Source organism: Schistocerca cancellata, chromosome 12 (assembly GCF_023864275.1).
Source record: "Schistocerca cancellata isolate TAMUIC-IGC-003103 chromosome 12, iqSchCanc2.1, whole genome shotgun sequence".
NCBI classification, from domain to species: domain Eukaryota; kingdom Metazoa; phylum Arthropoda; class Insecta; order Orthoptera; family Acrididae; genus Schistocerca; species Schistocerca cancellata.
The window spans coordinates 33,576,117-33,603,412 of NC_064637.1; the positions used below are offsets into that span (position 1 = coordinate 33,576,117).

Below are 27,296 nucleotides of genomic sequence, written 5' to 3' on the forward strand. Positions count from 1 at the left end.
CGTGCGTACTGAAGGGCAAGTTCCCATCTCCGGAGTTCTGACAGGTTGGTGTTAGTGGGAAGTATCCAGATAACCCGGAGGGTGTAACACTGTGCCAAGATGTGCTGGCCGTGCACCAAGGCATGTTTAGCCACAGGGTGATCCTCATTACCAACAAACACTGTCTGCCTGTGTCCATTCATGCGAATGGACAGTTTGTTGCTGGTCATTCCCACATAGAATGCTTCACAGTGTAGGCAGGTCAGTTGGTAAATCACGTGGGTGCTTTCACTCGTGACGCTGCCTTTGATCGTGTACACCTTCCGGGTTACAGGACTGGAGTAGGTGGTGGTGGGAGGGTGCATGGGACAGGTTTTACACGGGGGGTGGTTACAAGGGTAGGAGCCAGAGGGTAGGGAAGGCGGTTTGGGGATTTCATAGGGATGAACTAAGAGGTTATGAAGGTTAGGTGGACGGTGGAAAGACACTTGGTGGAGTGGGGAGGATTTCGTGAAGGATGGATCTCATTTCAGGGCAGGATTTGAGGAAGTCGTATCCCTGCTGGAGAGCCACATTCAGAGTCTGATCCAGTCCTGGAAAGTATCCTGCCACAAGTGGGGCACTTTTGTGGTTCTTCTGTGGGAGGTTCTGGGTTTGAAGGGATGAGGAAGTGGCTCTGGTTATTTGCTTCTGTACCAGGTCGGGAGAGTAGTTGTGGGATGCGAAAGCTGTTTTCAGGGATTCCGGACTGGAGCAGATTCGTTGAGAGGCCAATGTCAAAATATCCAGACTAGTGTACAGGGGTTGACAAGAGGTTCGCGAACTTACAACACTTATTACCCGACCACCCATTTCTGAGCCAAAAATATCCTTTTACAATGGGAAGAGTTACCCCAAAATATAATACCATATGACATAAGCAAATGAAAATAAGCAAAGTAGACTAATTTTCGTGTCGAATGGTCACTCACTTCTGTATAGTAAAAATGGCAGTATTAAGTCAGCTTACTATCTATCTGAACACCTAGGAATTTGAACTGTTCAGTTTCACTAATCATATGCCCGTTCTGTGAAATTAAAACGTCAGGTTTTGTTGAATTGTATGTTAGAAACTGTAAAAACTGAGTCTTACTGTGATTTAGCGTTAGTTTATTTTCTACAAGCCATGAACTTAGGTCATGTACTGCACTATTTGAAACCTAGCCAGTGTTGCACACAACATCCTTTACTACCAAGCTAGTGTCATCAGCAAACAGAAATATTTTAGAATTACCCATAACACTAGAGGGCATATCATTTATATAAATAAGGAAGAGGAGTGGCCCCAACACTGATCCCTGGGGCACCCTCCATTTGATTGTACCCCAATCAGACTCCACATCACAGCCATTCTCGACACTGTGAATAATGACCTTTTGCGGTCTGTTGTTAAAGTAAGAGGTGAACCAATTGTGAGCTACTCCCCGTATTCTGGAATGGTCCAACTTCTGGAGCAATGTTTTGTGATCAACACAATCAAATGTCTTAGTTAAATGAAAAATATACCAAGCGTTCGAAACCTTTTGTTTAGCCCATCTAGTACCTTACAGAGAAAAGAGAATATAGCATTTTCAGTTGTTAAACGACTTCTAAAGCCAAACTATACATTTGATAGCAAATCATGTGATATAAAATGATCTATTATCCTTACATACACAGCCTTTTCAATAACTTTTGCAAACACTGATGGCATAGAAATGGGTCTAAAATTATCTACATTATCCCTTTCTCCCTTTTTGAAAGGCGGCTAGCCTACTGAGCATTTTAATCGCTCAGGAAACTGACCATTCCTAAAGGAAAAATTATAAATGTGGCTAAATACAGGGCTAACATGTGCAGCACAGTACTTTAATATTCTGCTAGACACTCCATCATAACGATAAGAGTCCTTATGTCATACATATTAAATGTTTCATCATCATAATCAGCTGTTTTTATAATTAAATCATGCGATCTCTTCAGTACTGTGCTCAGGTACAGTGTGTTTGCAACTACTTCTTCCTTAGGGAACAGTCTCAGGCAATATGCAATATGCAACCAACTGACTCCAGCGACCTTCTGCAAGTCTTTGTCGTGTCGGCCTGGCAGTCTTCCTCGTGATCTGTCTGTCTGTCTGTCTGTCTCTTGGACTTCATTCCAGTGCCACATTTGTCCACCAGCCATCATTTCTTCTGACAACATGCCCAAACTGTTGCCATTTCGTAGTGGCTGTTTTCTCCAAGATGTCCTTGAAATCTGAAATTGATCTGATATCTTCTGCCTTCTTTTCTCTTTCTTCTTAATCTGATCATAGAACTTTCTGTCCCTCACTGTGTAGTACTCAGTGTCAGCCTTGTACAAGGGTGTGCTGAAAAGTAATGCCTCCAGATTTTTTATTATGTTCTCAATATTAGTTGAGTTATTACATGTCATGCATATTACTTGGTCAGCTTTCCTGCTTCCTGATCTGGATGGTCGCTTCCTCAGGGCTTCCAAGAGAACCACAATATAATCCACAAAGGATGGAGTTGCCTGTAATTTGTTTCTTCCTACTACATCTGCTATTATTATTATTATTTTTATTATGTATTGTTTATTTATTACAACTATTGTAATGTAAACTCGTTAGGAATGTCTGGATAGATGTAAGAGAATGCTTGAAGGCAAGGTAAAATAAATATTACACTCTGGTTCACTGTCATTTTGCAGATGTATCGTCCCACTGCTAACAGTTTGTGCAGACACCTTGGAACGCCTCGAACTTTACCAGTACGACGTGCCTCGCAATGAGGCGCGTGAGGCATTCGTCGCTCTGGGAAAGCTTCAGAACCTGCAAGAACTCACGTCAATGTCCTTGGACTCGTCTTTAACAGGAATTGTTCCTCTGGCATTCAGGTAAGTTATGCAGTGTCTATATGTCATATATAGGATGAACCAGAAGTCCACCAACAAACTTTCTGAGGTGGTAGTATGGACCTAAAGAAGACAAAAAGTGGCAAGTAAACGTGGACTGTGAAATGTGCATCTTAGGAGCTGTTAGCACTTCTTCAGTTGAAGAGATGTGTGTCTCAGTAGTGGGGATGAAAAAGTGCTAATAGCGCATAAGCTGTGCATTTTAGATCCCATGTTTACTAGACATTTTTTCCTCATTTTCATCCACACTACCAGCTGTGAAAGTTTGTCGGTGCCACTCTGGTTCATCCTGTATGTGCGTAACTCGCACACATTTATTGCCTATTGTACACATATCCATTATTTATGTGAGAGAAAGAGACAGTATCCACTATTTCACATGAGCGATAAACTGCAGGTTACTTATAATAATCAAAGCATGAAGTCACACTTATCTACATCTACATGCATACTCCGCAAGTCACAATATGGTGTGTGGCAGAGGGCACCCTGCACCACTACTATTCATTTCCTTTCCTATTCCACTCGCATAAAGAGTGAGAGAAAAAGACTGTATATATGCCTCTGTATGAGCTCTATTTCTCTTATCTTCATGATCCTTATGCATGTTGGTGGCAGTAGAATTGCTCTGCAGCCAGCTTCAGATGCCAATTCTCTACATGTTCTCAACGGTGTTTCTCGAAAAGAGAGAGAGAGAGAGAGAGAGAGAGAGAGAGAGAGAGAGTGAGAGTGAGAGAGTGTCACCTTCCCTCCAGAAATTCCAGTTTTAAGTTCACAAAGCATCTAGCATGTTGATCAAACCTACTGGTAACAAATCTAACAGTCTGCGTGTGAACTGCTTCGATGTCTTCTCTTTATCTGACGTGTTGCAGAACCCAAACACTTGAGCAGTACTCAAGAGTGGGTCAAACTAGTGCACTATATGGGTCTCCTTTACAGATAAACACCGCTTTCCTAAAATTCTCCCAATAAACTGAAGTCAGCCGTTGCCCTTCCATACTACAATCCTTTCATGCTCATACCATTTCATATCACTTTGCAGTGCTACACCTAGATGAGATGTCAAGAAACACACTACTGAGGCTGTATTGAAACATTACTGGGTTGTTTTTCCTGCTAATCTGCATTAACTTACTTTTCTCTGCATTTGGAGCTAGCTGCCATCCACCACACAAACAAGAAATTTTATCTACATCATCTTGTATCCTCCTATAGGTGCTCAATGACAAGATCTTCCTGTAGCCAAGGTAATATAAAATCAAAAATTGTAACAAGCTAACAATTTTTGGTTTCATCTTGGCGATTATGGTTTCATGTGATAACTTATTTTAAAGCATGTATGACATGTGATACATCTGTGATAATTTTCCTGCCATTGATGATGGTTCAGAACCAAGACCATTAGCAAAATAAACGACAATACTACAGACAGCACAGTCCACAATGTTATGCGTCTTTTAAAAATTTGTACATGCCATTGACCATCGCCTAAGCAAGATGTTCGACGGGGTGCTTGGTCACCGAGATCACACTGTTGTGCTAGTTCACATGATCACTGATACGGAACGTTGCTTCATCAGGAAACATGAATGGAATGTCAGGCTCCATGTGCACCATTTCCAAGATAATTTGTGCCGCACTCACACATGCTTGCTTACCCACATTTGTGAGCTGCAACTCAATCTGCATGAGGTATTGCTTCATTCCTAAATTGTGGTGCAAAATTTTAACCACTGACCTGTGCAAAATGTTAGTCTCTTGAGAACGTGTGCACGAGAACTTGATTGAGCTGGCTGCCATTGCTTCCTAGGTGAGGATGATAATCTGTATAGTTCAGACAGATCTCTTTCTGCAACTGTTTCCCTTGCAATTGTCTTGTCCTTCTGAACTTCTCATAAATTCTTCCAATTGTCAGGCATGATGATGCAGCCCGTCTTCTCCAGGCCCCGAATTTTCCTTGGGGTCTAAAAGACCTCCATCCAGGTAGCTGTTTTCCTTCATTCCTCACTATCAGGAGGCCATGGTTTAGTCTGAGAAAAAACAAAAAAGAGAACACCCACTTAATGCTAACATCTTTTTGCCTCACACTGTATTTTAATGATGTGTTCTTTCAAAAGAGCATCTAGTTGTGTATTACGTAATTGATTTGGTTTTTATTTGATACTGTAAGATTACATTGTGTGCAGGGAATGTATATGTAACATAGGAAAAGCCAAGAATATGAAACACTTAGTTTCACGTGTTTACTCAGAGAAATTATCTTTATTAGCCTTGTCAGTATTGCTTGTTAAGTTACATAATTTACAAGTGTAATTTACTATGCAGTCTTTAGCACTGTGCTATTCCTTTTCCACTAGACTGGCTTAGAGCTTCTTGAACTGGGAGTAGTTCCCCTAAAGCAGCTTAATATGCTGTTGAACAGTAGGGCGGGGCCAGAAAGTAAGAACACAGCATGCACAGTTGAAAACATGCATAATACTTTTATTTAAATAAAAGTTAACCTCGTAAGGTCAGTAAAATAGTTCTTAAAAACAAGTAAGAAATTGCACAACTTGTCAAATATTAATGAGAAAATGAGATTAGAAATTGACACCAGCAAAAGATCTGTTAAACAATTGAGGAAACCAAGCAATTTGTCAAACATTAACAAGTATCTGAAGTCAGTCAAGCTGCATATTAATAAGCAAGCCTTAACATTTGCAAACTTTTCAATTGGATTTTAAATATAAAATCTTAAATGATTGCAGCAAATTTGGTAACAATTAAGAGGAGCCACACAAGCAGTGCGTCATGTCAGTTGATGACATAAATTCAGAATTAGGAAAAGTTATGCATATACAATTCAGCCTCATGACAGGTGGAATAACTCAACAGACAGGGTGAGCAATGTGAACTCTCCATCCGAGGGAATGCCGGTGGATGGGGCAGATCCCGTACAACTTGAACTAAAACAGCTAAGAATTAGTCTTAGAAAACTAGTAAAACTGCACTGTTTTACAAAGAGTGGCACATATTTCATTGTTTTACCATTGAACAGCCAAACATAACTAAATAAAAAACAAGCATCTGCCCAATCAGTGATTATGGTTATCAGGAGCCAAACACTTAACCACTTGATAGCACTCTTATTACAGGAATAAAGAAAACCAGTAAAGCTTATGTGCTCCCAGAATTAACAAACAGTTACTTGTATTAATTATGCAGCAGGAACAGTCATTAAACACTATTTTGAAGTGGAAGAAAATTCAAAGTCGCAAACTTCTAACATGTTTTACAGGAAGACACCAGCCATAAGTAATGGATCAGGTAGCTCTTACTAATGTAAACTCTACTATTTCAAATAGCTAAGCAGCTGAATCTCAGATTTCAAATGTGAGATTACCTGGCTGCCCGTGACTACTACAGTGGAAAAGTACATTCTTATTTTAGCAGAATTTACAATAGAAAATCTCTGGAGGGATCAACTAACAACCCTACCAAAATGTTTTACAAATACTTAACTAAAATGATTACAGTTAAAGGCACTCTGATTAAATTAGATTAACCCCACTAAAATGTTTTGCAAACTCTTAACTAAAATGATTACAGTCAATAGGTGCTCTTTTAAAATTAGACTTTACTGTATTTAAAAGGAACAACAACATACAGCTCAGCCCTAAACATGGTAAATGGTAAGCCACTCAAAATATGTGCAGTTTAAACAGGGAATTCTGATTAACATAAATACACTAGCTCTGTTACACAGACCCCACAAAGTCCACACATTTTACAAACAGTTGTGAACAATGTCTATAAAGAAACAGAGCTGCTTCCATTAAGATAAACTTCAGTTCTTTCGGAGTGAACCCCCATAAACAGTGAACGCAACGGAACTTCCGGGAAGGAGAAGCTAGCTACAGCACAACATAATTAACAAAACAAGGTGCAAAAGCCACAGAAAGAGTCTCACCAAAATATTTGATGAATCGTTAGCGAAGTGGCACTCAGAATCTACACACGCTCAGTACAGGCAAATTTCCAGAATCTCATCACTACCACAGCGAACCCGAAACACCGTCTTTGTAGGATGAGGTCTGTCCTCTCCAAAAGCCATTTACTATCAGGTCGAGACAACTGAGGTAAACCGGCCTCACACCCCACAAGTCTCCTTTCAATTCGGCCTGCAAATTCAGGACCACAATCTATTAATCAGTTGATCAATATGAGCTGGGACGGCTCACTTCTTTGGAAATTTTCTCATGTGTCAACGTTCTGTAAGTTTTTCGGCATATTTCTTAGTCAAGTTACCTAAGTACCGAGCTGCTTTTTGGATTATGCTTCCATCTCTTTCCTCTTCTTCTGCTGCTCTGTGTAATAGGTGTGAACACATCATTTGCTTTCCATTCAGAGCTATCTCGTTTGGAGAATATCATTGCTGTACACGTGTATAGAGATGTGAAGACCAAGATGCCTGGTCTCTCAAAGCAGTTCCTGTATGCTTCATATGGTGATTTCCTTGAAATTGATCCAAACTGCATTTTTTGCAATATGAGCAAGCACTTTTCTATTTCGTGAACATGAATTTCTTGTATGGTATTTATAGTTCAAAGATGCGTGATATGCAATTCTAACATAATCATACTTCGTCAAAACATTACCAAAAATTAGATATTTTTATAAAATTAAATTGGCAAGCGATTTACTTGGCAAGATTGTCTGAAACATACCACCACATGCCAGTAATGTTGTGAACATTGTTTGGATGATAATAAATATTTGACGTTCAGTTGGAAACAGAATTACTGGTCCTTGGTTCTTATTTTATAATAATAACCCCTTGCAATCTTCACAAAAGGTTTTTATTTATTTTTTGGAAACATAGTTACAAATATGTTCACAGCACCACTTTAGACTCTCATATAAAAACAAAATTCCATCCTAACAGGCCACGAAGGCCCAACGGTACTGACCAGCCACCGTGTCATTCTCAGCCTAGAGGCATCACTGGATGCAGATATGGAGGGGTATGTGGTCAACACAACACTCTCCCAGCCATATGTCAGTTTCCGAAACTGGAGCTACTACTTCTCAATCAAGTAACTTCTCATTTTGGCTCCCAAAGGCTGAGTGCACCCCACTAGCCAAAAGCACTCAGCAGACCGGATGGTCACGCATCCGAGCGCTAGCCTAGCCCGACAGCTCTTAACTTCGGGCATTTTATGGGAACTGGTGTTATCACTGTGGCAAAGCCATTGTCCTCGGCTCACATATAAACTTGCACAAATATATATGACTCGAAGACTAACTGGTCCAAACTTAATTGAGCTACTTGGTCACAGTCACATAAGCATTTATAACTTTTTGACAAAGAACTTAAACTCATCTTTGTTACTGCTTACTATGTAATTAATTTTTTGTAATTCAACTTATGTAACAGTATGTTTCTCATTACAGATTACTTGACACATTCCTCCAACTTAATTAATATCATAACTTTTTAACATTTTTTTTTTTTTTTAAATGTCAAAAATTTAATTTCTTATAATTTAATATTTTCCTTGGTTACTGAAATCTTTAAGTCATCCACATAAATTTTAACTTTTATTATTGTGTTTATTTTTACAGTGAACATAATTTTTGTTATACTGGCATATTGTGAAGGAAATTATGAGCTTTAAGGGACGTGAACATTGTATTGCTCCATATATGTGTTTTATTGATTGACATTACTAAGTTGATTCAATTACTAAATATAAATTAAAAATGAATGAAAAATCCCTGAAATGTAATCAACATTGAGAAATAGCAGTACAAAACTGAAAGTCAATGCAAAGAATGAAGAGACGATTTAGGAATATGAAATATACTTCCATTTTAGATTGTACACTAATTTCGAGCATTGTGTTCTCCTATACTACTCCACGTTGGCAGTTACATGACTCAGTGCACGGAAGTGTGTGTATGATAGTGGCACCAACTGAGGTGTTGCAGTGGTAAGACACAATACTCTCATTCTGGAGTACAAATTCAAATCCCTCTAATGGTACCCAGATTTGCATTTTCTACCACTTAAGCAAATGCTGGGATGGTTCTTACAAAAAGGACACACGATTTCTGTCCCCATCCTTCCTTAATCTGAGTTTGTGTTCTGTTGCTCTGATCTTCTTGTCCAAGTGATGTCACAAGGCAGTCTTTTTTCATTTGTGATAGTTGCTTCATGACAAATATGATTTTGGCAGACAGTGTGATTTTCATTTCCATTTTAGCTGATTAGTGACAGAAATACACAGGAAACTTGCAGATGTTGCAGAAATAAATTTTCTTCTTTCAAGCAATTCCACATTTTTGTCATCATTCTGTATCAGCATATCATCAGGACATAATATTGTCTCCTCTATTTCCTTGACACCTACATAATTTGCAGACATTTAAAAGCCAATGTCCAGATTGACTCCTTAATTGTTTCAATTTAGGATACTTGTACATTCCCCAGTGTTCTAGTCTGAGAGCATGAGCAGGATGGGTGCAGGAAACCTGAATTTGTGTTTGATTTATAGACATGAAATTTTAGACTTTATTCAGAAGGTGTTTCAGAACACGATAATTACAAAAATCTTGATTATAAAGTTGGAATTTTCTCTGTTGAATGGTAGATTTACTAACAGATGGCTACACACAGTCCAACACCACACTCTTAATATTGGTAATGTGACTAACATTTTTTGATGCATAAACAGTGCATTTACTTGTCGCATTCTCATCTTTCTTTGTAGGTGCAACACACACTGGAAAATGAATTTCAATAAGACAGAGAAGGTAATTATCAAATGCCTTGTAGCCTCACTTTTCAGACTTTTCATTCACAGCTGTTTATTGTGACTTTTTGTCCTGGATTTCCAGTAAATGAACTTGTTGGTTCTGCACAAATGTCATCAAAATGCATTCACTTAAAGTTCCTTATGTACATTCTGCCAATGAAAGAATGTAAATGTAGCAACTTTGATGTCAAAGCCATAGTCCTTGGGGTCATTTATCGTGCTGCTATCGAATGCTTCACTACTTTTGTAGGATGTTTCCAAGTATTCATCACTAAAAACTTCTGTCCGCAAAAGAATACATTCAGGATCATTCCACGCGGAATGCATTAATGAACTGACCATGTTTACGTATGCACTTCTAAGACCTGCTATGTCATCTCATACCAAAGTCTTTTAAAAAACTTCCTGCTGAAAGAAGCAGAGAAAACACTAAAATAGTTCTGATGATGCCAACAGAGTGCAGCACCTACCATAAACAGGTTATATTACATATTATGACTTCCAAAACAAACAAAATAAAAGGCTGTGTGCAGAAATGCAATATTTTGTCAAAATTGAGATGGATGTCAGTTGGCTAAGTGTAACATTACATCGAAAGCAGTTAATGGGTTAATGAACTTGTGGCAATCTGTATTTGACAGCTTTGACTCCTGATCGATATATGTTTCTTGTGGACACAGAACTGTTTGCACGCAGTACCAAGTCCATACAGCTTGTGGACATGTGCAAACACAGCGAAAAAAGGGAGAACTTCAGTATTACCTAGTAGAATCTTAGCACACCTGAACAGCTACTATCAACAGTGGGTAGGTCTGCTGAACTATGTACTCTAGCCATCTACGGGCTACAGTTTGAAGGTTTGCTTACTGCAGGGATATGATGCTGGATTACTTTGATGCAGTGTGATCTGATGAAAGTCGTACTGTTCTTTGTAGGCACTGGCCACCAGCTCAAGCTTGTCAGAAAGATGGTAAAGTGTCCTCCTACAATTAAAGGATCTCTTCCCTATTGAGTCCTAGTGTACTGTGCACTAGCACCATTTGGTGGGTTTTCCATCCTGCATGGTGTAGGTAGTCTCTGTCTTCACTTCCTCCTGTGGGGACACAAGCCACAGAGAAATGAACACACATTCCTATAAATCTGCAATAGACTAAATTCATGAACTGAATAAAACACTAAATAGTCTGGGACACAGTGAAGTCGGCATAGTAATAAGACAGTTTCAAATCGGTAACTATTTGAGACTCAAAAACAAATTGAGTCAACTTTGCAGTGCAATGGTGCTTTACAGTCAGTAATAAAGTACAGGAAGCAATAAGCCACATTGCAAAATTCTTCAGCAGATGCAGTTTTATACATTTGCGTAATATGTCTTTCTCCGTTTGCATGACTACATTTTCATGCTATTTGATTATTTCAAATTGGAGTAAAGGTTTTGAAAGGCAGAAAAACTTCAGTTACATCAGTCCATTGTGCTGCTGGAAGAACTGTAAAGGGCGATTTTAAGAATCGTGACAACTTCTGTATCTCTGTGAAGTTTTAGAATCTTGCTGCATATTTCTTCTTAAGATCTGACAGGAAATTTGGAAATACTGCAATGTCTATTTCAGAATTATTTTTATGTTCAAGAAATTGTTGGTAAATGAATAAATTGTTGACTTGCAATGTCTTTTTCAAAGCTGTCAAACTTGCAACAGAAAGAAGACACACCTTGTATCAACTCACACATTACCTTCCCATTTCCTTGTAGGTTGGTATCGAGCACATTTGTATGTTTCAGAAGATATTTCTGGAAAGCCACTGGAAGCTTATTGTGTTAGTTTGCTAGGCTCTCAAGATATTTCCTTGCTTGTCATGCACCCAATTTGTCTGAGGAGGAGGTTACTTCTTGTAGTTACCAAAACCATTCAGTCACTTCACATTTACTTAGCCAATGAACATTTGTTGTGCTGCAGTAAGGCAGAATTTGCCAAATCACACTCAAGTAGAAACTCTTTGAACTGTCTGGGCTGAAAAGGAGAATAAGACCTCATTAAATTAATCATCTTGATCAAGCTGTCCTTTCATAGTTGCTGTAAGTTTTCCAGAAAGGACTGTCTGGTGAATTATGCACTGTGGATATGGTAGTAGCCCAGTGTTCTTATCCTTGATTCTCTTTACTAGTCACTTTTTGACAATCATCGCTGTGGCCCCATCAGTTAAAACGGATGCTATTTTATTATAAGTAATGTTTGTTTTTGTCACGAAGTCATCAAAAGTCTGAAATAAATCTTCTCAGCAACTCTTGCTTTTAAATGCAAATATTGCTATCGAGTATTCTCTAAATGCTTTACTTTCAGTATCCACAAGTCGCATGAAAGGAGACATTTGTTGTAATCAACGATGTCACATGATTCAGGAAGTGCTATGGCGAGCAACATGTCCTCTGCAGAAGTTCGCGTAAACTACTTCTATTGTCAGCAGCCAACATTTTGGTTCTCATTGTGCTGCCTCTTGGCAACAGTGGGATACCTAGAATTGTGGCAACAACATCCTTTTTCTCTTCAAAAAATTCAACAGTGACTTAAAACATAAATTTTTTACTACCTTGGAGACTGAGAATAGCTTCTGGTGTTTATTAAGCATCCAACACACAGGCAATGCTGCTTTGACAGATTTTCCATTCCCCATTCACAGAGTGCTTTAGTAAGGCTGTGCTTTTTTGTGTGAAAGCTGGATGTGCATGAAGTTTTTTTTACAGTATCCAGAGGAATATTTTTGTTGAACTGCTGATAAGTTGTTTTGTTGTGCCACTTTAAATTGGCACTTCTAACAGGAGCAACAGTTAAACTGGAACAGCTCCAGGTCTGTCTGGCAGTGTAAAACAATACTGTTCAGTCAACTTAATCAAAAACTTCCTATTTACACTATAAACTTCCTGCTTTTTAGGATCCATATTAATGTAAAAATATTACAACCTTCAAAGAAACAGTTCCATACAAGATTGCACCTACTGACAAAGTGATGATGAAATTTGTCTATTTTTATTTGGATTTGTTCTTGAGGAAAATACTGCCACCAGGCACAAAATGCGTGCGGTCACACTGCAAAGAAGTTGGTTCAATATCAGCGTGTACATTGACACACTGCAAAGGAGCTGCATCCCCACCATAGGTCATCGTCACCACATACACCCACCCAGAAGCTAAATTTGTCATTTCTCATCACTGTTTCATGAAGTTGTGTTAAGTTTTTGTTTGAGATACAAGCACAAAAATTGTTTTAAAATGAATTGTATGCTCCAATTAAAAGAAGTTTCATAAGTTGCTAGTCAGAGACAGATTTATAAAATTTTCTGTTTCATCGAATAAAATTCTTTGCCTTCGGGCGTACAGAGCTTTTATTTGGATCAACATAACACACTGTGCCGACCACCCAGTTCAGTTCCTTCTGCCGCCATTCTCCAGCGCACTCTCCTGTGTTAGACAGCATAACAGCTATCTATTTAATCTACGTACTAACAGCAGAGCTCGAATCAGTCACGCCTTTACTACAAAATACTATAAAAATGATATGATAATGAAAACCATTGATTATTGATTAAATTATGTAATTGAATATAATAGAAAGAAACATTCCACATGGGAAAAATATATTAAAAAAAGCTGTGACTTCCCAAACTGGAAAGCGCTGGTAGATAGACACAATAAAAAATACACACACACACACACACACACACACACACACACAAATATCAAGCTTTTGCAACCCCTGGTTGCTTCATCAGGAAAGAGGGAAGGAGAGGGAAAGACAAAAGGATGTGGGCTTTAAGGGAGAGGGTAAGGAGTCATTCCAATCCCGGGAGCGGAAAGACTTACCTTAGGGGGGAAAAAGGACAGTTATACACACGCACACGCACACATCCATCCATCCATCCGCACATATACAGACACAAGCAGACATGTGTAAAGGCAAAGAGTTTGGGCAGAGATGTCAGTCGAGGCGGAAGTACAGAGGCAAAGGTGTTGTTGAGTGACAAGTGATGTACGAGTTGCGGCAACTTGAAATTAGCGGAGGTTGAGGCCTGGCGGATAACGAGAAGAGGATATATTGAAGGGCAAGTTCCCATCTCCGGAGTTCTGATAGGTTGGTGTCAGTGGGAAGTAACCAGACAACCCAGATGGTGTAACACTGTGCCAAGATGTGCTGGCCGTGCACCAAGGCATGTTTAGCCACAGGGTGATACTCATTACCAACAAACACTGTCTGCCTGTGTCCATTCATGCGAATGGACAGTTTGTTGCTGGTCATTCCCACATAGAAAGCTTTACAGTGTAGGCAGGTCAGTTGGTAAATCACGTGGGTGCTTTCACACGTGGCTCTGCCTTTGATCGTGTACACCTTCCGGGTTACTGGACTGGAGTAGGTGGTGGTGGGAGGGTGCATGGGACAGGTTTTACACCGTGGGGGGTTACAAGGGTAGGAGCCAGAGGGTGGGGACGGCGATTTGGGTATTCCATAGGGATGTCCCAGAGGTTACGAAGGTTAGGTGGACGGCGGAAAGACAACCTTGGTGGAGTGGGGAGGATTTCATGAAGGATGGATACTTCCCACTGACACCAACCTATCAAAACTCCGGAGATGGGAACTTGCCCTTCAATATATACTCTCTTCCCATTACCCACCAGGTCTCAACCTCCACTAATTTCAAGTTGCCGCCCCTCGTACATCACTTGTCACTCAACATCATCTTTGCCTCTGTACTTCCGCCTCGACTGACATCTCTGCCCAAACTCTTTGCCTTTACATATGTCTGCTTGTGTCTGTATATGTGCGGATGGATGGATGTGTGCGTGTGCGTGTGTATACCTGTCCCTTTTTCTCCCCTAAGGTAAGTCTTTCTGCTCCCGGGATTGGAATGACTACTTACCCTCTCCCTTAAAACCCACATCCTTTCGTCTTTCCCTCTCCTTCCCTCTTTCCTGATGAAGCAACCATGGGTTGCGAAAGCTTGATATTTGTGTGTGTGTTTGTGTATTTTTTATTGTGTCTATCTACCAGCGCTTTCCCGTTTGGTAAGTCACAGCTTTTTTAATATAAATTATGTAATTGGCTGGATAATAAAATCTGCTGACCAAGATGCAGCAGAACAGACACATACAGGACTGTTGTGATTGACAAGCTTTCGGAGCCAGTGGCTCCTTCTTCAGGTTGAAGTGTTGAAGGGGAAGGAAGAAGTGTGTGAAGGAAAAGGACTGAAGAGGTCTAGGGAAAAGGGTAGATTTTGGGAAAGTCACCCAGGACTGTGGGTCAGGGGAGGCTTACTCTACGTGATGAGAAGGGAAGACTCTTTCTACTCACACTCTCTGATCTACAGAAAATTTTTTAAATAATTTACCTGAGTAATTTATACTTTAAAAAAATTTTTTGGCTATTCAGTTTTTTGCCTTCTGTGGTCTGGACATGTACTGTGGTCCACCAGTTGCCAACTGCAGATATAGCCTGATTCATCACTCCAATCAGTTATTTCTAGTCATCCCTGGACAGTGTTGCTTTGTACACATCAGGCATTGCTTCGTATTGGCTGAAGAAGAGTGTAGCTTATGAGGACCTGTTGTACCACTTTACCCCACTCCATTTACGAGGGGCATTCGAAAAGTCCGTGCAAAAATAAAAACTACTTACGTGTTTGGATAAACCTTTTTTTATTTTTCGACATAGTCTCCTTTTAGACTTACACACTTCATCCAATGCTGTTCTAATTTGTTGATCCCTTCCAAATAATAGGAATTGTCCTATTCTGCAAAATAACTATTAGTTGCTGCAATCACTTCCTCGTTTGAAGAAAAGCTTTGTCCCACCAGCCATTTCTTCAAATTGGGGTACAAATAGAAGTCTGAGGGAGCCAAGTCTGGAGAATAGGGGGGGATGTGAAACAAGTTGGAATCCTATTTCCAGTAATTTTGCGACCACAACTGCTGAGGTGTATACTGGTGCATTGTTGTGATGGAAAAGGAATATTTTGCGGTCCAATCGCCGGCATTTTTCTTGCAGCTCGGTTTTCAAACGGTCCAGCAAAGATGAATAATATGCACCTTTAACAGTTTTATTTTCCAGATAGTCGATGAGGAGTATCCTTTGCGAATCGCCAAAGACAGTCGCCATAACCTTTCTGGCCAAAGGAATGGTCTTTGCCTTTTTTGGTGCAGATTCTCCATTGGTAACCCATTGTTTAGATTGTTGTTTGGTTTCAGGAGTATAGTAATGTATCTATGTTTCATCCACAGTGACGAAACGAGGCTTAAAGTCCTGCGGATTCTTCCTGAATAACTGCAAACCATCCTTACAACACTTCACACGATTCCGTTTTTGGTCAAACGTGAGCAATCGCGGAACCCATCTTGCATATAGCTTTCTCATGTCCAAATGCTTATGCAAAATATTATGTATCCATTCATTTGAGATGAGATGCCCACAGCACTAGCAGTCTCACCCACCTTAACTCTTCTGTCATCCATCACCATATCATAGATTTTGTCAATGATTTTTGGAGTCGTAACCTCCACAGGGCGTCCAGAACATTCAGCATCACTTGTGCCCATGTGGTCACTCTGAAAATTTTTAAACCACTTATAAACTGTTCTAATTGAAGGTGCAGAGTCACCGTAATGTTTATCAAGCTTCTCTTTAGTCTCCTGAGGCGTTTTGCCTTTAATAGAGTAATGTTTAATCACCACACGAAGTTCTTTTTCGTTCATTTTTTGACAATCACTCGACTTCCTTGATTCACACGAATGCCAAACAGAAAGAAATAGACCAATATGGCTGAAACTTGGTGTGCATTCTTTCCAAAGATGCTAATAACTAAGCATGACCTCAATATGCGCCGGTGGCCATCTCTCTGACTCTGCATGGACTTTTCAAACGCCCCTTGTAATTCCTCGTGGACAGTCATTATGCTAGCTGTTGGTAGTACACAGGAATTCACAAGTGATTCCTCCCTCTGATTTTGTGTGATTTTTTACAAGCACACTCCTTGTGCTCAGCAGTCCCTCCCCATTAGTGTATGGGATATGCCTAGTCTCAGGGTAGCTACAGTTGTTTTGCATTTCCACTCGACAGTCACATCGCCAACAGTTGAACTGGGTAGCTTTAGAGCAGTTGAAATGTTCCGGACCTATTTGGTATTCAGGTGACATCCAGTGATTACTCCATGTTTGAAGCCACTGAGCCCTCCTGACCAACCCCACTTCCTGTTAGCACTTCTTTGCTGACATCACGATACTCCCCGTCTCCTTTTATAGTGGCGGGTCTATCTGTTATGACACGGTCCATTCTGCAATACATAGGGGTGTGTGGCACATTAGAAACAAGTGTACATGTGTCGTGTCTGTCCTTTCAAATAGACGCTACATCACTCATACACTGAGGTGACAGAAGCTATGGGATAGTGATATGCACATATACAGATGGTGGTAGCATCCTGTACACAAGGTATAAAAAGGGCAGTGCACTGACGAAATTGTCATCTGTACTTAGGTGATTACTGAGGAAATGTTTCCAACACATTATGACCTTGCGATGAGAATTAAGAAACCGAGGAATGTTAGTTTGAGCAAGAGGCACATTCCTGAATGTATCCATTAGGGCAGTGTGGCGAAATTTGGCATTAGTGGGCTATGGCAGCAGATGACCGGTGCAAGTGCCTTTGCTAATGGCACATCACTTCATCACCTGCAGTGCCTCTCCTGGGCTCATGACTCTATCAGTTGGACCCTAGATGGCTGGAAACCTGTGGCCTGGTCAGACAAGTGCCGATTTCGGTTGGTAATAGCTGATGGTATGGTTTGAGTGTGGCACAGACCTCACAAAACCACGGTCCCAGTTTGTCAATAAGGCACATACTGGTGGCTCCCCAATGGCGTGGATAGTGTTTACACGGAATAGACTGGGTCGTCTTTTGCAACGGAACTAATAATTGACTGAAAAAGGTTATGTTCGGGTACTTGGAGACTATTTGCAGCCATTCTTGCATGTCATGTTCCCAAATAATGGTGGAATTTTTATGGTTGACAATGAGCTACGTAACTGGGCAACAATTGTTCACAATTGGTGCGGAGAACATTGTGGACAGTTTGAATGAATTATTTGGCGATCCAGATCACCTAACATGGATCCCAGTGCATATTAATGGGACGTAATCGAGAGGTCAGTTCGTTCACAAAATCCTGCAGCAGCAACATTAGGCCCAATTCGTGTAAGAAAATCTCCTGTTCCGTGGCTGACAGTTGATTTACGTCAAATGACGAATAATAAGGATGCTGCCCACAGGCGTTTCAAGGCAGATCCGAAACCCGAGCATTTCGAAGACTATAGAAAGCCAGAGTGAAACAATGCATTTGCAATGCTAATATCAGGCACACTTGCTCCGTAGTGTACAGTGATCTGACGCCGACTCTATGGAAGAATCTCCGTAACTTGGGGTTCGGAGAGGCAAAATTGGAAACTGCTTTTCATGTCTCAGCTAACGAATTAAATGACATCTTCTCTGCACCTCTCAATACCCATATGGCTGATAATTACTCTTCACAAGAATCCCCTAACTGGATAACTAACAACAATACCTTCCATCTAAAACACGTAACCATAAATACGGCAAGAAAAGCAATAATGAGAATCTCTTCTCATGCGATAGGCAATGACAGTATCGGTATAACCATGATTAAGAATTTTGCCGATATCTTAGTACCTGTCTTCACTGACTTATTTAATTTCTCCCTCGTGAACGGAATATGCCTCACTGCATTGAAAAGAATCATAATTAGACCTGTCCCTAAGACTGAAAACCCGCAACTGCCAAGTGATTACCGACCAATCAGCATACTGCCTGCTGTTTCCAAAGCACTTGAATATATTGTTCATGATCAAATCACTGAACACCTGCATAAATTCAGCCTATGTGACAAATTTCAATCTGGTTTCCGTAAACACCACAACACAAACACTGCTCTAATTAAAGTAACTGATGACCTGAAATATGCTATCGACAGCCGAAAGGCCACAATATTGACGCTCCTAGACTTCAGCAAAGCTTTTGACACTGTTAACTTTGACATATTGCTCAGAAAAGTACAACAGCTTAATTTCTCAGATAGTGCAATAAGATGGTTTGAAAGCTACTTAGAGGACAGACAGAAGTGTGTGGCCTGTGTAAATGAAAAATCTTCCTGGAAACATGTCTCCTTGGGAGTGCCACAAGGATAAGTCTTAGGACCACTTTTGTTTTCTTTATATGTCAATGATATTTTGTCGGTTCTGTCCTCCTGTAAACATCATTTTTATTCCGACGACCTCCAGCTCTACCTAAGCGTCAGACCTGAAGATATAAACACTGCAATCACTCAGATGAATGATGATCTGTATTCAGTATTGACATGGGCAAAAAGCCTGGGGTTTAAACTAAATGCAAAAAAGACACAAGTAATCTTAATACCCGTCAGAAATCAATAAGTTCAGATTTCCGCGAACGGCTGCCTCCTATTCTGCTCGACGGTATTCCAATACCATATCAGAAAACAGTTAAGAACTTGGGTGTAACTTTGGATGAGCATCTCAACTGGGCGGAGAATACAGTCACAGTGTGCCAGAAGATGTCCACTTGTCTCTATACTCTAAAAAAGTTTCGGAACGTATATCCACAGGACATGAAACGCCAGCTGGTGCAAGCACTCGTTCTACTGAACCTCCACTATTGTGATGTAATTCAACAAGGCACGAGTAGTGAAAACAAAAGACGGTTAGAACTAACCATAATGCCTGTGTGCATTACACCTGCATCATTTGCCGATATGATCATATTAGGCTTCATACTTCCAGCTAGGGCGGCTGCGGCCAGACAAATTGCGTGACTACCACACTCTGTCTGCTTCAGTGACTCCTCATTGCGCAAGCACCCCAGTACCTTGCTTCAGAGATTAAACACCTTTCATGCCATCATAATTGAAATACGAGCCCCTGTTATTTGGTATCCTAACTGTGCCCACTCACAAAACAAAAACTTTTGCAAACTCCTTCTCAGTTGCTGCTGTCCGCCTCTGGACAGCCCCTTACCTTGTACAAGATTCAATCCCCTGCTGCTTTTAAGAAGAAGTTGAAGCATTTTCTACTATCATCCTCATAACGTTTTCCACAAAATTAATGTAAAAGGCCAATCCTTCCCTCTGTCAAATAGCAAAGCTAGTGTCTCCTATCTTGCTCCTTTCTCTTCTTCCTCTTCATCTATCTCTATTAGCCACACAATCTTCTTTTCCTTTATATTTCCTTAATTATGTTTCACCATGTGTCTATTCGTCTCCTCCCTTCACCATCAGTCTCCCTCATACTCCCTGCTGCTAGCACTTCTATCTAAATTCTGTCTCTTTCATAATGTCTAATTACAGCAGTACTTATCATTTACGAATATAAACTGTATATGTTAAGTATTTTTTCAAGTGAGCCTTTGTAATTGTTTATTTCACTTTTCATACTAGATGTAGTTTAACATGCACAGTAAAACATAAGAAAGTAAAATAAGTAGAATGCCAGGTTAAATAAATCAATCAATAAATAAAAAACATTAGCAACTATGGACAGCTGTAGAGACAGCACAGCTCACTATCCCTGTAGCGAATTTCCAGCGAGTTGTTGAGTTCATGCCACATTGAGTTGCTTCACTATACTGGTCAAAAGGAGGTCCAGCACAATATTAGGAGGTATCCCATAACTTTTGTCAGCTCAGTGTGTAGTTGTTTGGATATGCCCTGATGGGCATATGACTTTCAATGCAAAGGCGTACCATCATTCATCCCCTTGTGGGAATACAGTGAGGCTGCGAGCAAGGGGAAAATGAACAGGGCAAAACATTAGTGACAAGCAGCACTTGGGAATTTGGGTCAAATGGGAAGCGTGTCTGGGTGGCAGAGGTGGTTAAGGCAACCATTCTAGAGAAGCAGAGCGTCTTTGGTCTGGTCACACATTTTCAGGTGCAGCTGTTGAATTATTTCAATTAGCGAAGACATGGGTTCCCAGGTAGATGCCGTGTTTCTTGACTTCCGCAAGACGTTCAGTACAGTTCCTCACAGTCGTTTAATGAACAAAGTAAGAGCATATGGACTATCAGGCCAATTGTGTGAATGGATTGAAGAGCTCCTAGATAACAGAACGCAGCATGTCATTTTCAATGGAGAGAAGTCTTCCGGAGTAAGAGCGATTTCAGGTGTGCCGCCAGGGGAGTGTCGTAGGACTGTTGCTATTCACAATATACATAAATGACCTTGTGCATAACATCGGAAGTTCACTGAGGCTTTTTGCAGATGATGCTGTGGTGTATCGAGAGGTTGTAACTATGGAAAATTGTACTGAAATGCAGGAGAATCTGCAGCGAATTGACTCATGGTGCAGGGAATGGCAATTGAATCTCAATGTAGACAAGTGTAATGTGCTGTGAATACATAGAAAGAAAGATCCCTTATCATTTAGCTACAATATAGCAGGTCAGCAACTGGAAGCAGTTAATTCCGTGAATTATCTGGGAGTAGGCGTTAGGAGTGATTTAAAATGGAATGATCATTTAAAGTTGATCGTTGGTAAAGCAGATGCCAGACTGAGATTCATTGGAAGAATCCTAAGGAAATGCAATCCGAAAACAAAGGAAGTAGGTTACAGTACACTTGTTCTCCCACTGCTTTAATACTGCCCACCGGTGTGGGATCTGTACCAGATAGGGTTGATAGAAGAGATAGAGAAGATCCAATGGAGAGCAGCACACTTCATTACAGGATAATTTAGTAATTGCGAAACTGTTACGGAGATGATAGATAAACTCCAGTGGAAGACTCTGTAGGAGAGAAGCTCGGTAGCTCGGTATGGGCTTTTGTTGAAGTTTCGAGAACATACCTTCACCGAGGAGTCAAGCAGTATATTGTTCCCTCCTGTGTATATCTCACAAAGAGACCATCAGGATAAAATCGGGGAGATTAGAGCCCACACAGAGGCATACCGACAATCTTTCTTTCCATGAACAATGAGAGACTGGAATAGAAGGGAGAACTGATAGAGGTACTCAAAGTACCCTCCACCACACACCGTCAGGTGGCTTGCGAAGTGTGGCTGTAGATGTAGATGTAGATATGCCGTACAAATTTCCGTTTAGAAACAAGTATGTGAGTATTACCTGATTGTGACTAACACATGTGCATTGTAATGGAAGCAGTCCTATGAATTCAGCATGCTAATTATCTGCTGTTTAGGTACGGCCGTATCCATTCACCCGATCACCCACGGATGCCACAGTTTTTTAGGTCTTCACCACACTGCCGAATGTTCTCTACAATTTTGAAACTGGAAATGAAATCTTTATTGCTCTGTCACCATTAGTACGAGGGTCACTCCAAACTAAATGCACACTTTTTATATTTTTTAAATCCATCTTTTATTCTACATGTTTGAAAGTTTTACAGTGTGTAGATACATCCTTTAGGAACAATATTTTCATTTCACCACATAATTTCCATCCCTCTCAACTGCCTTACGCCATCTTGGAACCAGCGCCTGTATAGCCGCACGGTAAAATTCTGGACTGACCTGTTGGAGCCACTGTTTGGCAGTGTGCACAAGGGAGTCATTGTCTTCAAACCTTGTTCCATGAAGAGTCTTTCAGTTTCTCAAAGAGATGATAATCACATGGAGCCAGGTCAGGATTGTAAGGCAGGTGTTTCAGTGTTGTCCATCCAAGTTTTGTGATCGCTTCCATGGTTTTTTGACTGACATGTGGCCGTGCATTGTTGTGCAACAGCAAAACATCCTGCTCTTGCCGATGTGGTCGAACACTACTCAGTTGAGCTTGAAGTTTCTTCAGTGTCGTCACATATTTATGGTGGTTCCACTTGGCACGATGTCCACAAGCAAGAGTCCTTTGGAATCGAAAAACACCGTAGCCATAACTTTTCCTGCAGAAGGTGTAGTTTTGAATTTTTTTTTCGTGGGTGAATTTGCACAATGCCACTTCACTGATTGCCTCTTCGTCTCTGGTGAAAAATGGTGGAGCCATGTTTCATCACCTGTCACAATTCTTCCAATAAATTAACCTCCACCATTCTCGTACTGTTCCAAAAGTTCGCTGCATACCATGTTTCTTGTTTCTTTGTGAGCCACTCTCAACATCCTGGGAACCCACCTGGCACAAACCTTTTTTAACGCCAACACTTTCAGTATTTTGCAAACAGTTCCTTCACCTATCCCACTGTAGCGTGACAATTCATTCACTGTGATGCGTCTGTCAGCAGTCACCAATTCGTTAACTCTCTGCACAATGTCTGGAGTGTGTGCAGTACGAGGCATGCCGCTGCGACGACAATCGTCAATATTGCTGTGCCCACTTTCATCACGTAACCTGCTTGCCCACCGACTAACTGTACTGCGATCAATAGCAGCATCTCCGTACACCTTTTTCAACCTCTTGTGGATGTTTCCCACTGTCTCGTTTTCACAGCACAGGAATTCTATGATAGCACGTTGCTTCTGACCAACGTCAAGTGTAGCAGCCAACTTGAAGACGTGCTGTGACGTTGCCACTCACGGGAACAGGTTGAACTGAGTTTGAAAACAAGCGGGACGGATGTATCTACACACTGTAAAACTTTCATGCATGCAGAATGAAAACTGTATTTTTACAAAAATTGTGTGCATTTCTTTTGGAGTGACCCTCGTACTAACTTCACGTCGATTAACAAAACACTGTACCATGAATTAACCTTATTGAAGAAAAAGAACCATCTGGCTTGTTACATAAGATAATTCAATGCAGTCTTTGTGTTTTAGGGATGGAGGCTTGTCGAAGCTGAAGCTGTTGGATCTGTGGGACGGATACGGCCTGGAAGACGACGCTGTAGTCGCTATATCCCTGGGGTGCCCTGTTCTGCGGGAGCTGAGGCTGCGACATGCTATTCGGATTTCTGATGCTGCATTTTCGCAGATCCATCATCTCAAATGCTTGCAACTGTAAGCAGATCTGGTGACTTTTTTTTTTTTAAGCATAAATGTTGCTTAGGGAGTAGAAAATGATTTAATTAATGAGGTACAATTTCTTACAACAACACAGTCGTTGCAGTTGTTGAGTTTTTACCCAAATGTATTTACACACACACACACACACACACACACACACACACACACACACACACACACAAACACACGCCTCATGCATGTGTGCATACGCAGGCACGTGTGCACGCGCGCACACACACACACACACACACACACACACACACACACACACACACACACACACACGCCTCATGCATGTGTGCATACGCAGGCACGTGTGCACGCGTGCACCTGTGTAAATACATTTTGGCAAAACACATGTGCGTGTGAGTGCACCCGCACGAACATACGGCTACTGTCTCTGGCCACAAAGGCTCAACCAAAGTTCACCCTGGACTTTCCATTGTAGAATAGCATGTTTGTCACAAGTTAAATGTTGTCTGCCAGTTTCTTCAATCAACTTGATGGCAAAGGCAAGTAAGTTGATGTCACGAGTAGTAATAAGAATAATATTTTATTGATAAATTAGTAATTCTTGTATTAAAAGTAACTATCTAACCACCAAATTTGCAAGCAAGTTCAGATCACATACATTATTTCTCATAGAGGGCCTTGTTATACAGTAAATACAATGTTTTGACAACTCTTTGTGGTAGGAGTGATGCTTATATGCTGACATTTGATTAGTATACTATGTGATAAAAAGTATCCAGACACCCCCAAAATCATATATTTTTTATATTAGGTGCATTGTGCTGCCACTTATTGCCAGGTAATCCATATCAGCAACCTCAGTAGTCATTAGATATTGTGAGAGAGCAGAATGTGGTCAGGTGTTTGGGCATCCCTTGTGTCATACGTCTGTACACGAGATTTCCACTCTCCTACAAGCATCTCTAGGTCCACAGTTTCTGATGTGATAGTGAAGTGGAAATGTGAAGGGACACATACAGACCGACCTCATCTGTCGATTGACAGAGACTGCCGACAGTTGAAGAGGGTCGTAACGCATAATAGGCAGACACCTACCCAGACCATCACATAGGAATTCCGAACTGCATCTGGAGCCACTGCAAGTACTATGACAGTTAGGCGAGAGGTGGGAAAACTTGGGTTTTATGGCCAAGTGGCTACTCATAAGCCACACCGCTCACTGGGAAATGCCAAGCGACGCCTCGTGTTGTGTAAGGAGTGTAAACATTAGATGATTGAACAGTGGAAAATCATTGTGTGAAGTGATGAATCACGGTACGCAATGTGGTGATCCGATGGCAGGGTGTGGGTATGGCAAATAACTGATGAAAGTCATCTGCCAGTGTGTGTAGTGCCAACAGTAAAATTCGGAGGCAGTGGTGTCACTGTATGGTAGTGTTCTTTATGGAGGGGGCTTGCACCCCTTGTTGTTTTGCATGGCACTCTCACAGCACAGGCCTACATTGATGCTTTAAGCACCTTCTTGCTTGCCACTGTTGAAGAGCAATTAGGAGATGGCGGTTGCATCTTTCAACACAATTGAGCACCTGTTTATAATGCACGACCTGTGGTGGAGAGGTCACATGACAAAATGTCCCTGTAGTGTACTGGCCTGCACAGAGTCCTGACTTGAATCTTATTGAACACCTTTGGGATGTTTTGGACCATGGACTTCGTGCCAGGCCTCACCAACTGACATCAATATCTCTCTTGAGTGCAGCAATCCGTGAAGAATGGGCTGCCATTTTCCAAGAAACCTTCCAGCTCCTGATTGAATGTATGCCTGCAAGAGTGGAAACTATCGTCAAAGCTAAGGGTGGGCCAATAAGTCATTTTCAGCCAGGTGTTCGGATGCTCTGATCACATAGTGTATCATCAGTGCTACCAGTTGCCCAACGCTGCCAGTCAGACTTATGCAAGATAACAAGAACTGTAAGGATACTGTAAAAGATCCATTACTTTTCTTCATAAAAGCAACTGGTAACTCACGGAGTTTGCATTGTGCCCAATATTTGCAGGCCTAAAAAATTGTGACAAAGCAAGAAAAGAGTTTCTCTGTGTTGAAATAAGCAAGACACTTATCTGTTGTAACAGTGCAGCATACATTCAGGAGGAGTTACGGGAAAGGACGACCATGTAAACAGAGCATTGTTTGATGGTATCAGCAATTAAGGGACACTAGTTGTCTCTGTAAACAGAAAATTACTGGTTGATCAAGTGTCAAAAATTAAACAATGGAAAATCTGGGATGGAATGTAACAATATTATGAAAGTATAGTTGTTATTCACCATGTCCATTATATAGGTTGATCAAGTGTGCAAGATGCAACCGGGGAGAGCATGGGGGGAAGTTTTGTTGTGTGTGTGTGTGTGTGTGTGTGTGTGTGTGTGTGTGTGTGTGTGTGTGTGTGTGAATGTGGGTGGGGGGGGGTGGGGGGGGGCTACGGTCCACACAAGCCACGAACTTGGAATACTGTAGCAAAGTGTGTGGAAAGTTTTGCACTGGCAGTTAAATTTTGAACTATATTATTTACAGCTTGTGTAACTTGTAAAACTGGAAGATTATGGCTGGTGCCTTCAGTTTTGCATCACAATGCAGGAAACACTTGATATGCACATTTTGCCTCCAAGCTGAGATTCAGCTTCAAACCAGTCTTCTATTTATCTGGAAGTGTTAATTGCCACAATGTGAGTGTGTTGGGGTACTGAACATCCTCATGGAATTGTGGTGCACGAATGAAATTCCCGAAAGGTTATTTTTTTTTTCGTGCATTGTCACAGATAAAACTATATGGTGGTTTTTTTCCACAACTTACTGCTGATTCTGAGAATTTCGCAGTATTATGAAGCACCTGTTAACTGGAGTATCAGTGTTCAATGCTGTGGTGTCGTATACTGCCTGTGTCCAGAGGTTGGCAGTAACACACGTGACTATCCTGCCAATCAACAGCTGGTTCTTAGACACAGCCACTGCTGCATACTTGAGTAATGCCACTGCTGAACCGCCTTCGGAAGATGCCACACCGATGCCACCCGGCCTAATCGTGGAGTTTACTCGGAGCCTTTGCAGGCTAACTAGGGTGCTCCTCTATCATTGTGATTGTTGATGACGAATGTTTCTGTGTAACGGACTAGTGTGGAATATTATTTGTACTTGCAGAAGAAAGTCAAGTAAACGAGAGCCCGTACACATGACTCTCTGTCTCGGCATCAGTATTGGACTGACCCAGCAGTTCCTACCTAAATGACAAACTACTGCATTGCTGGATTGGGGACAATGGTGAAGATGTTGGCCCCCGTGTCATCTAAACTAATGCCTTGACTTTTTCCTTTGGGGGTACATTAAGGACCTTGTTTATGTACCCCCACTGCCAGGAACTCTGGAACAGCTCAGAGAACACATCAATCCTGCTGGGATGACCACATACAGGATGTTGCTACATTAGCTATGGAACAAACTTGACTACCTCTTGGATGTGTGTAGTATGAGTAGTGAAGCACTCATAGAATGAAACTTCCTGGCAGATTAAAACTGTGTGCCCGACCGAGACTCGA

The 27,296-nt window shown here is 41.0% G+C and overlaps 1 protein-coding gene across 2 annotated transcripts in view; it reads left to right on the top strand.

The window, feature by feature from the left end:
• The window catches only part of LOC126109677 (uncharacterized), a 96,985-nt gene that overhangs the window by 39,102 nt on the left and 30,587 nt on the right, over positions 1-27,296 (top strand). For both annotated transcript variants that reach the window (XM_049914727.1, XM_049914728.1), the window contains 2 exons: positions 2,707-2,892; positions 23,544-23,723. In XM_049914727.1, coding sequence (XP_049770684.1) covers positions 2,707-2,892; positions 23,544-23,723 — 366 coding nt within the window. The remainder of the gene's footprint in view (positions 1-2,706; positions 2,893-23,543; positions 23,724-27,296) is intronic.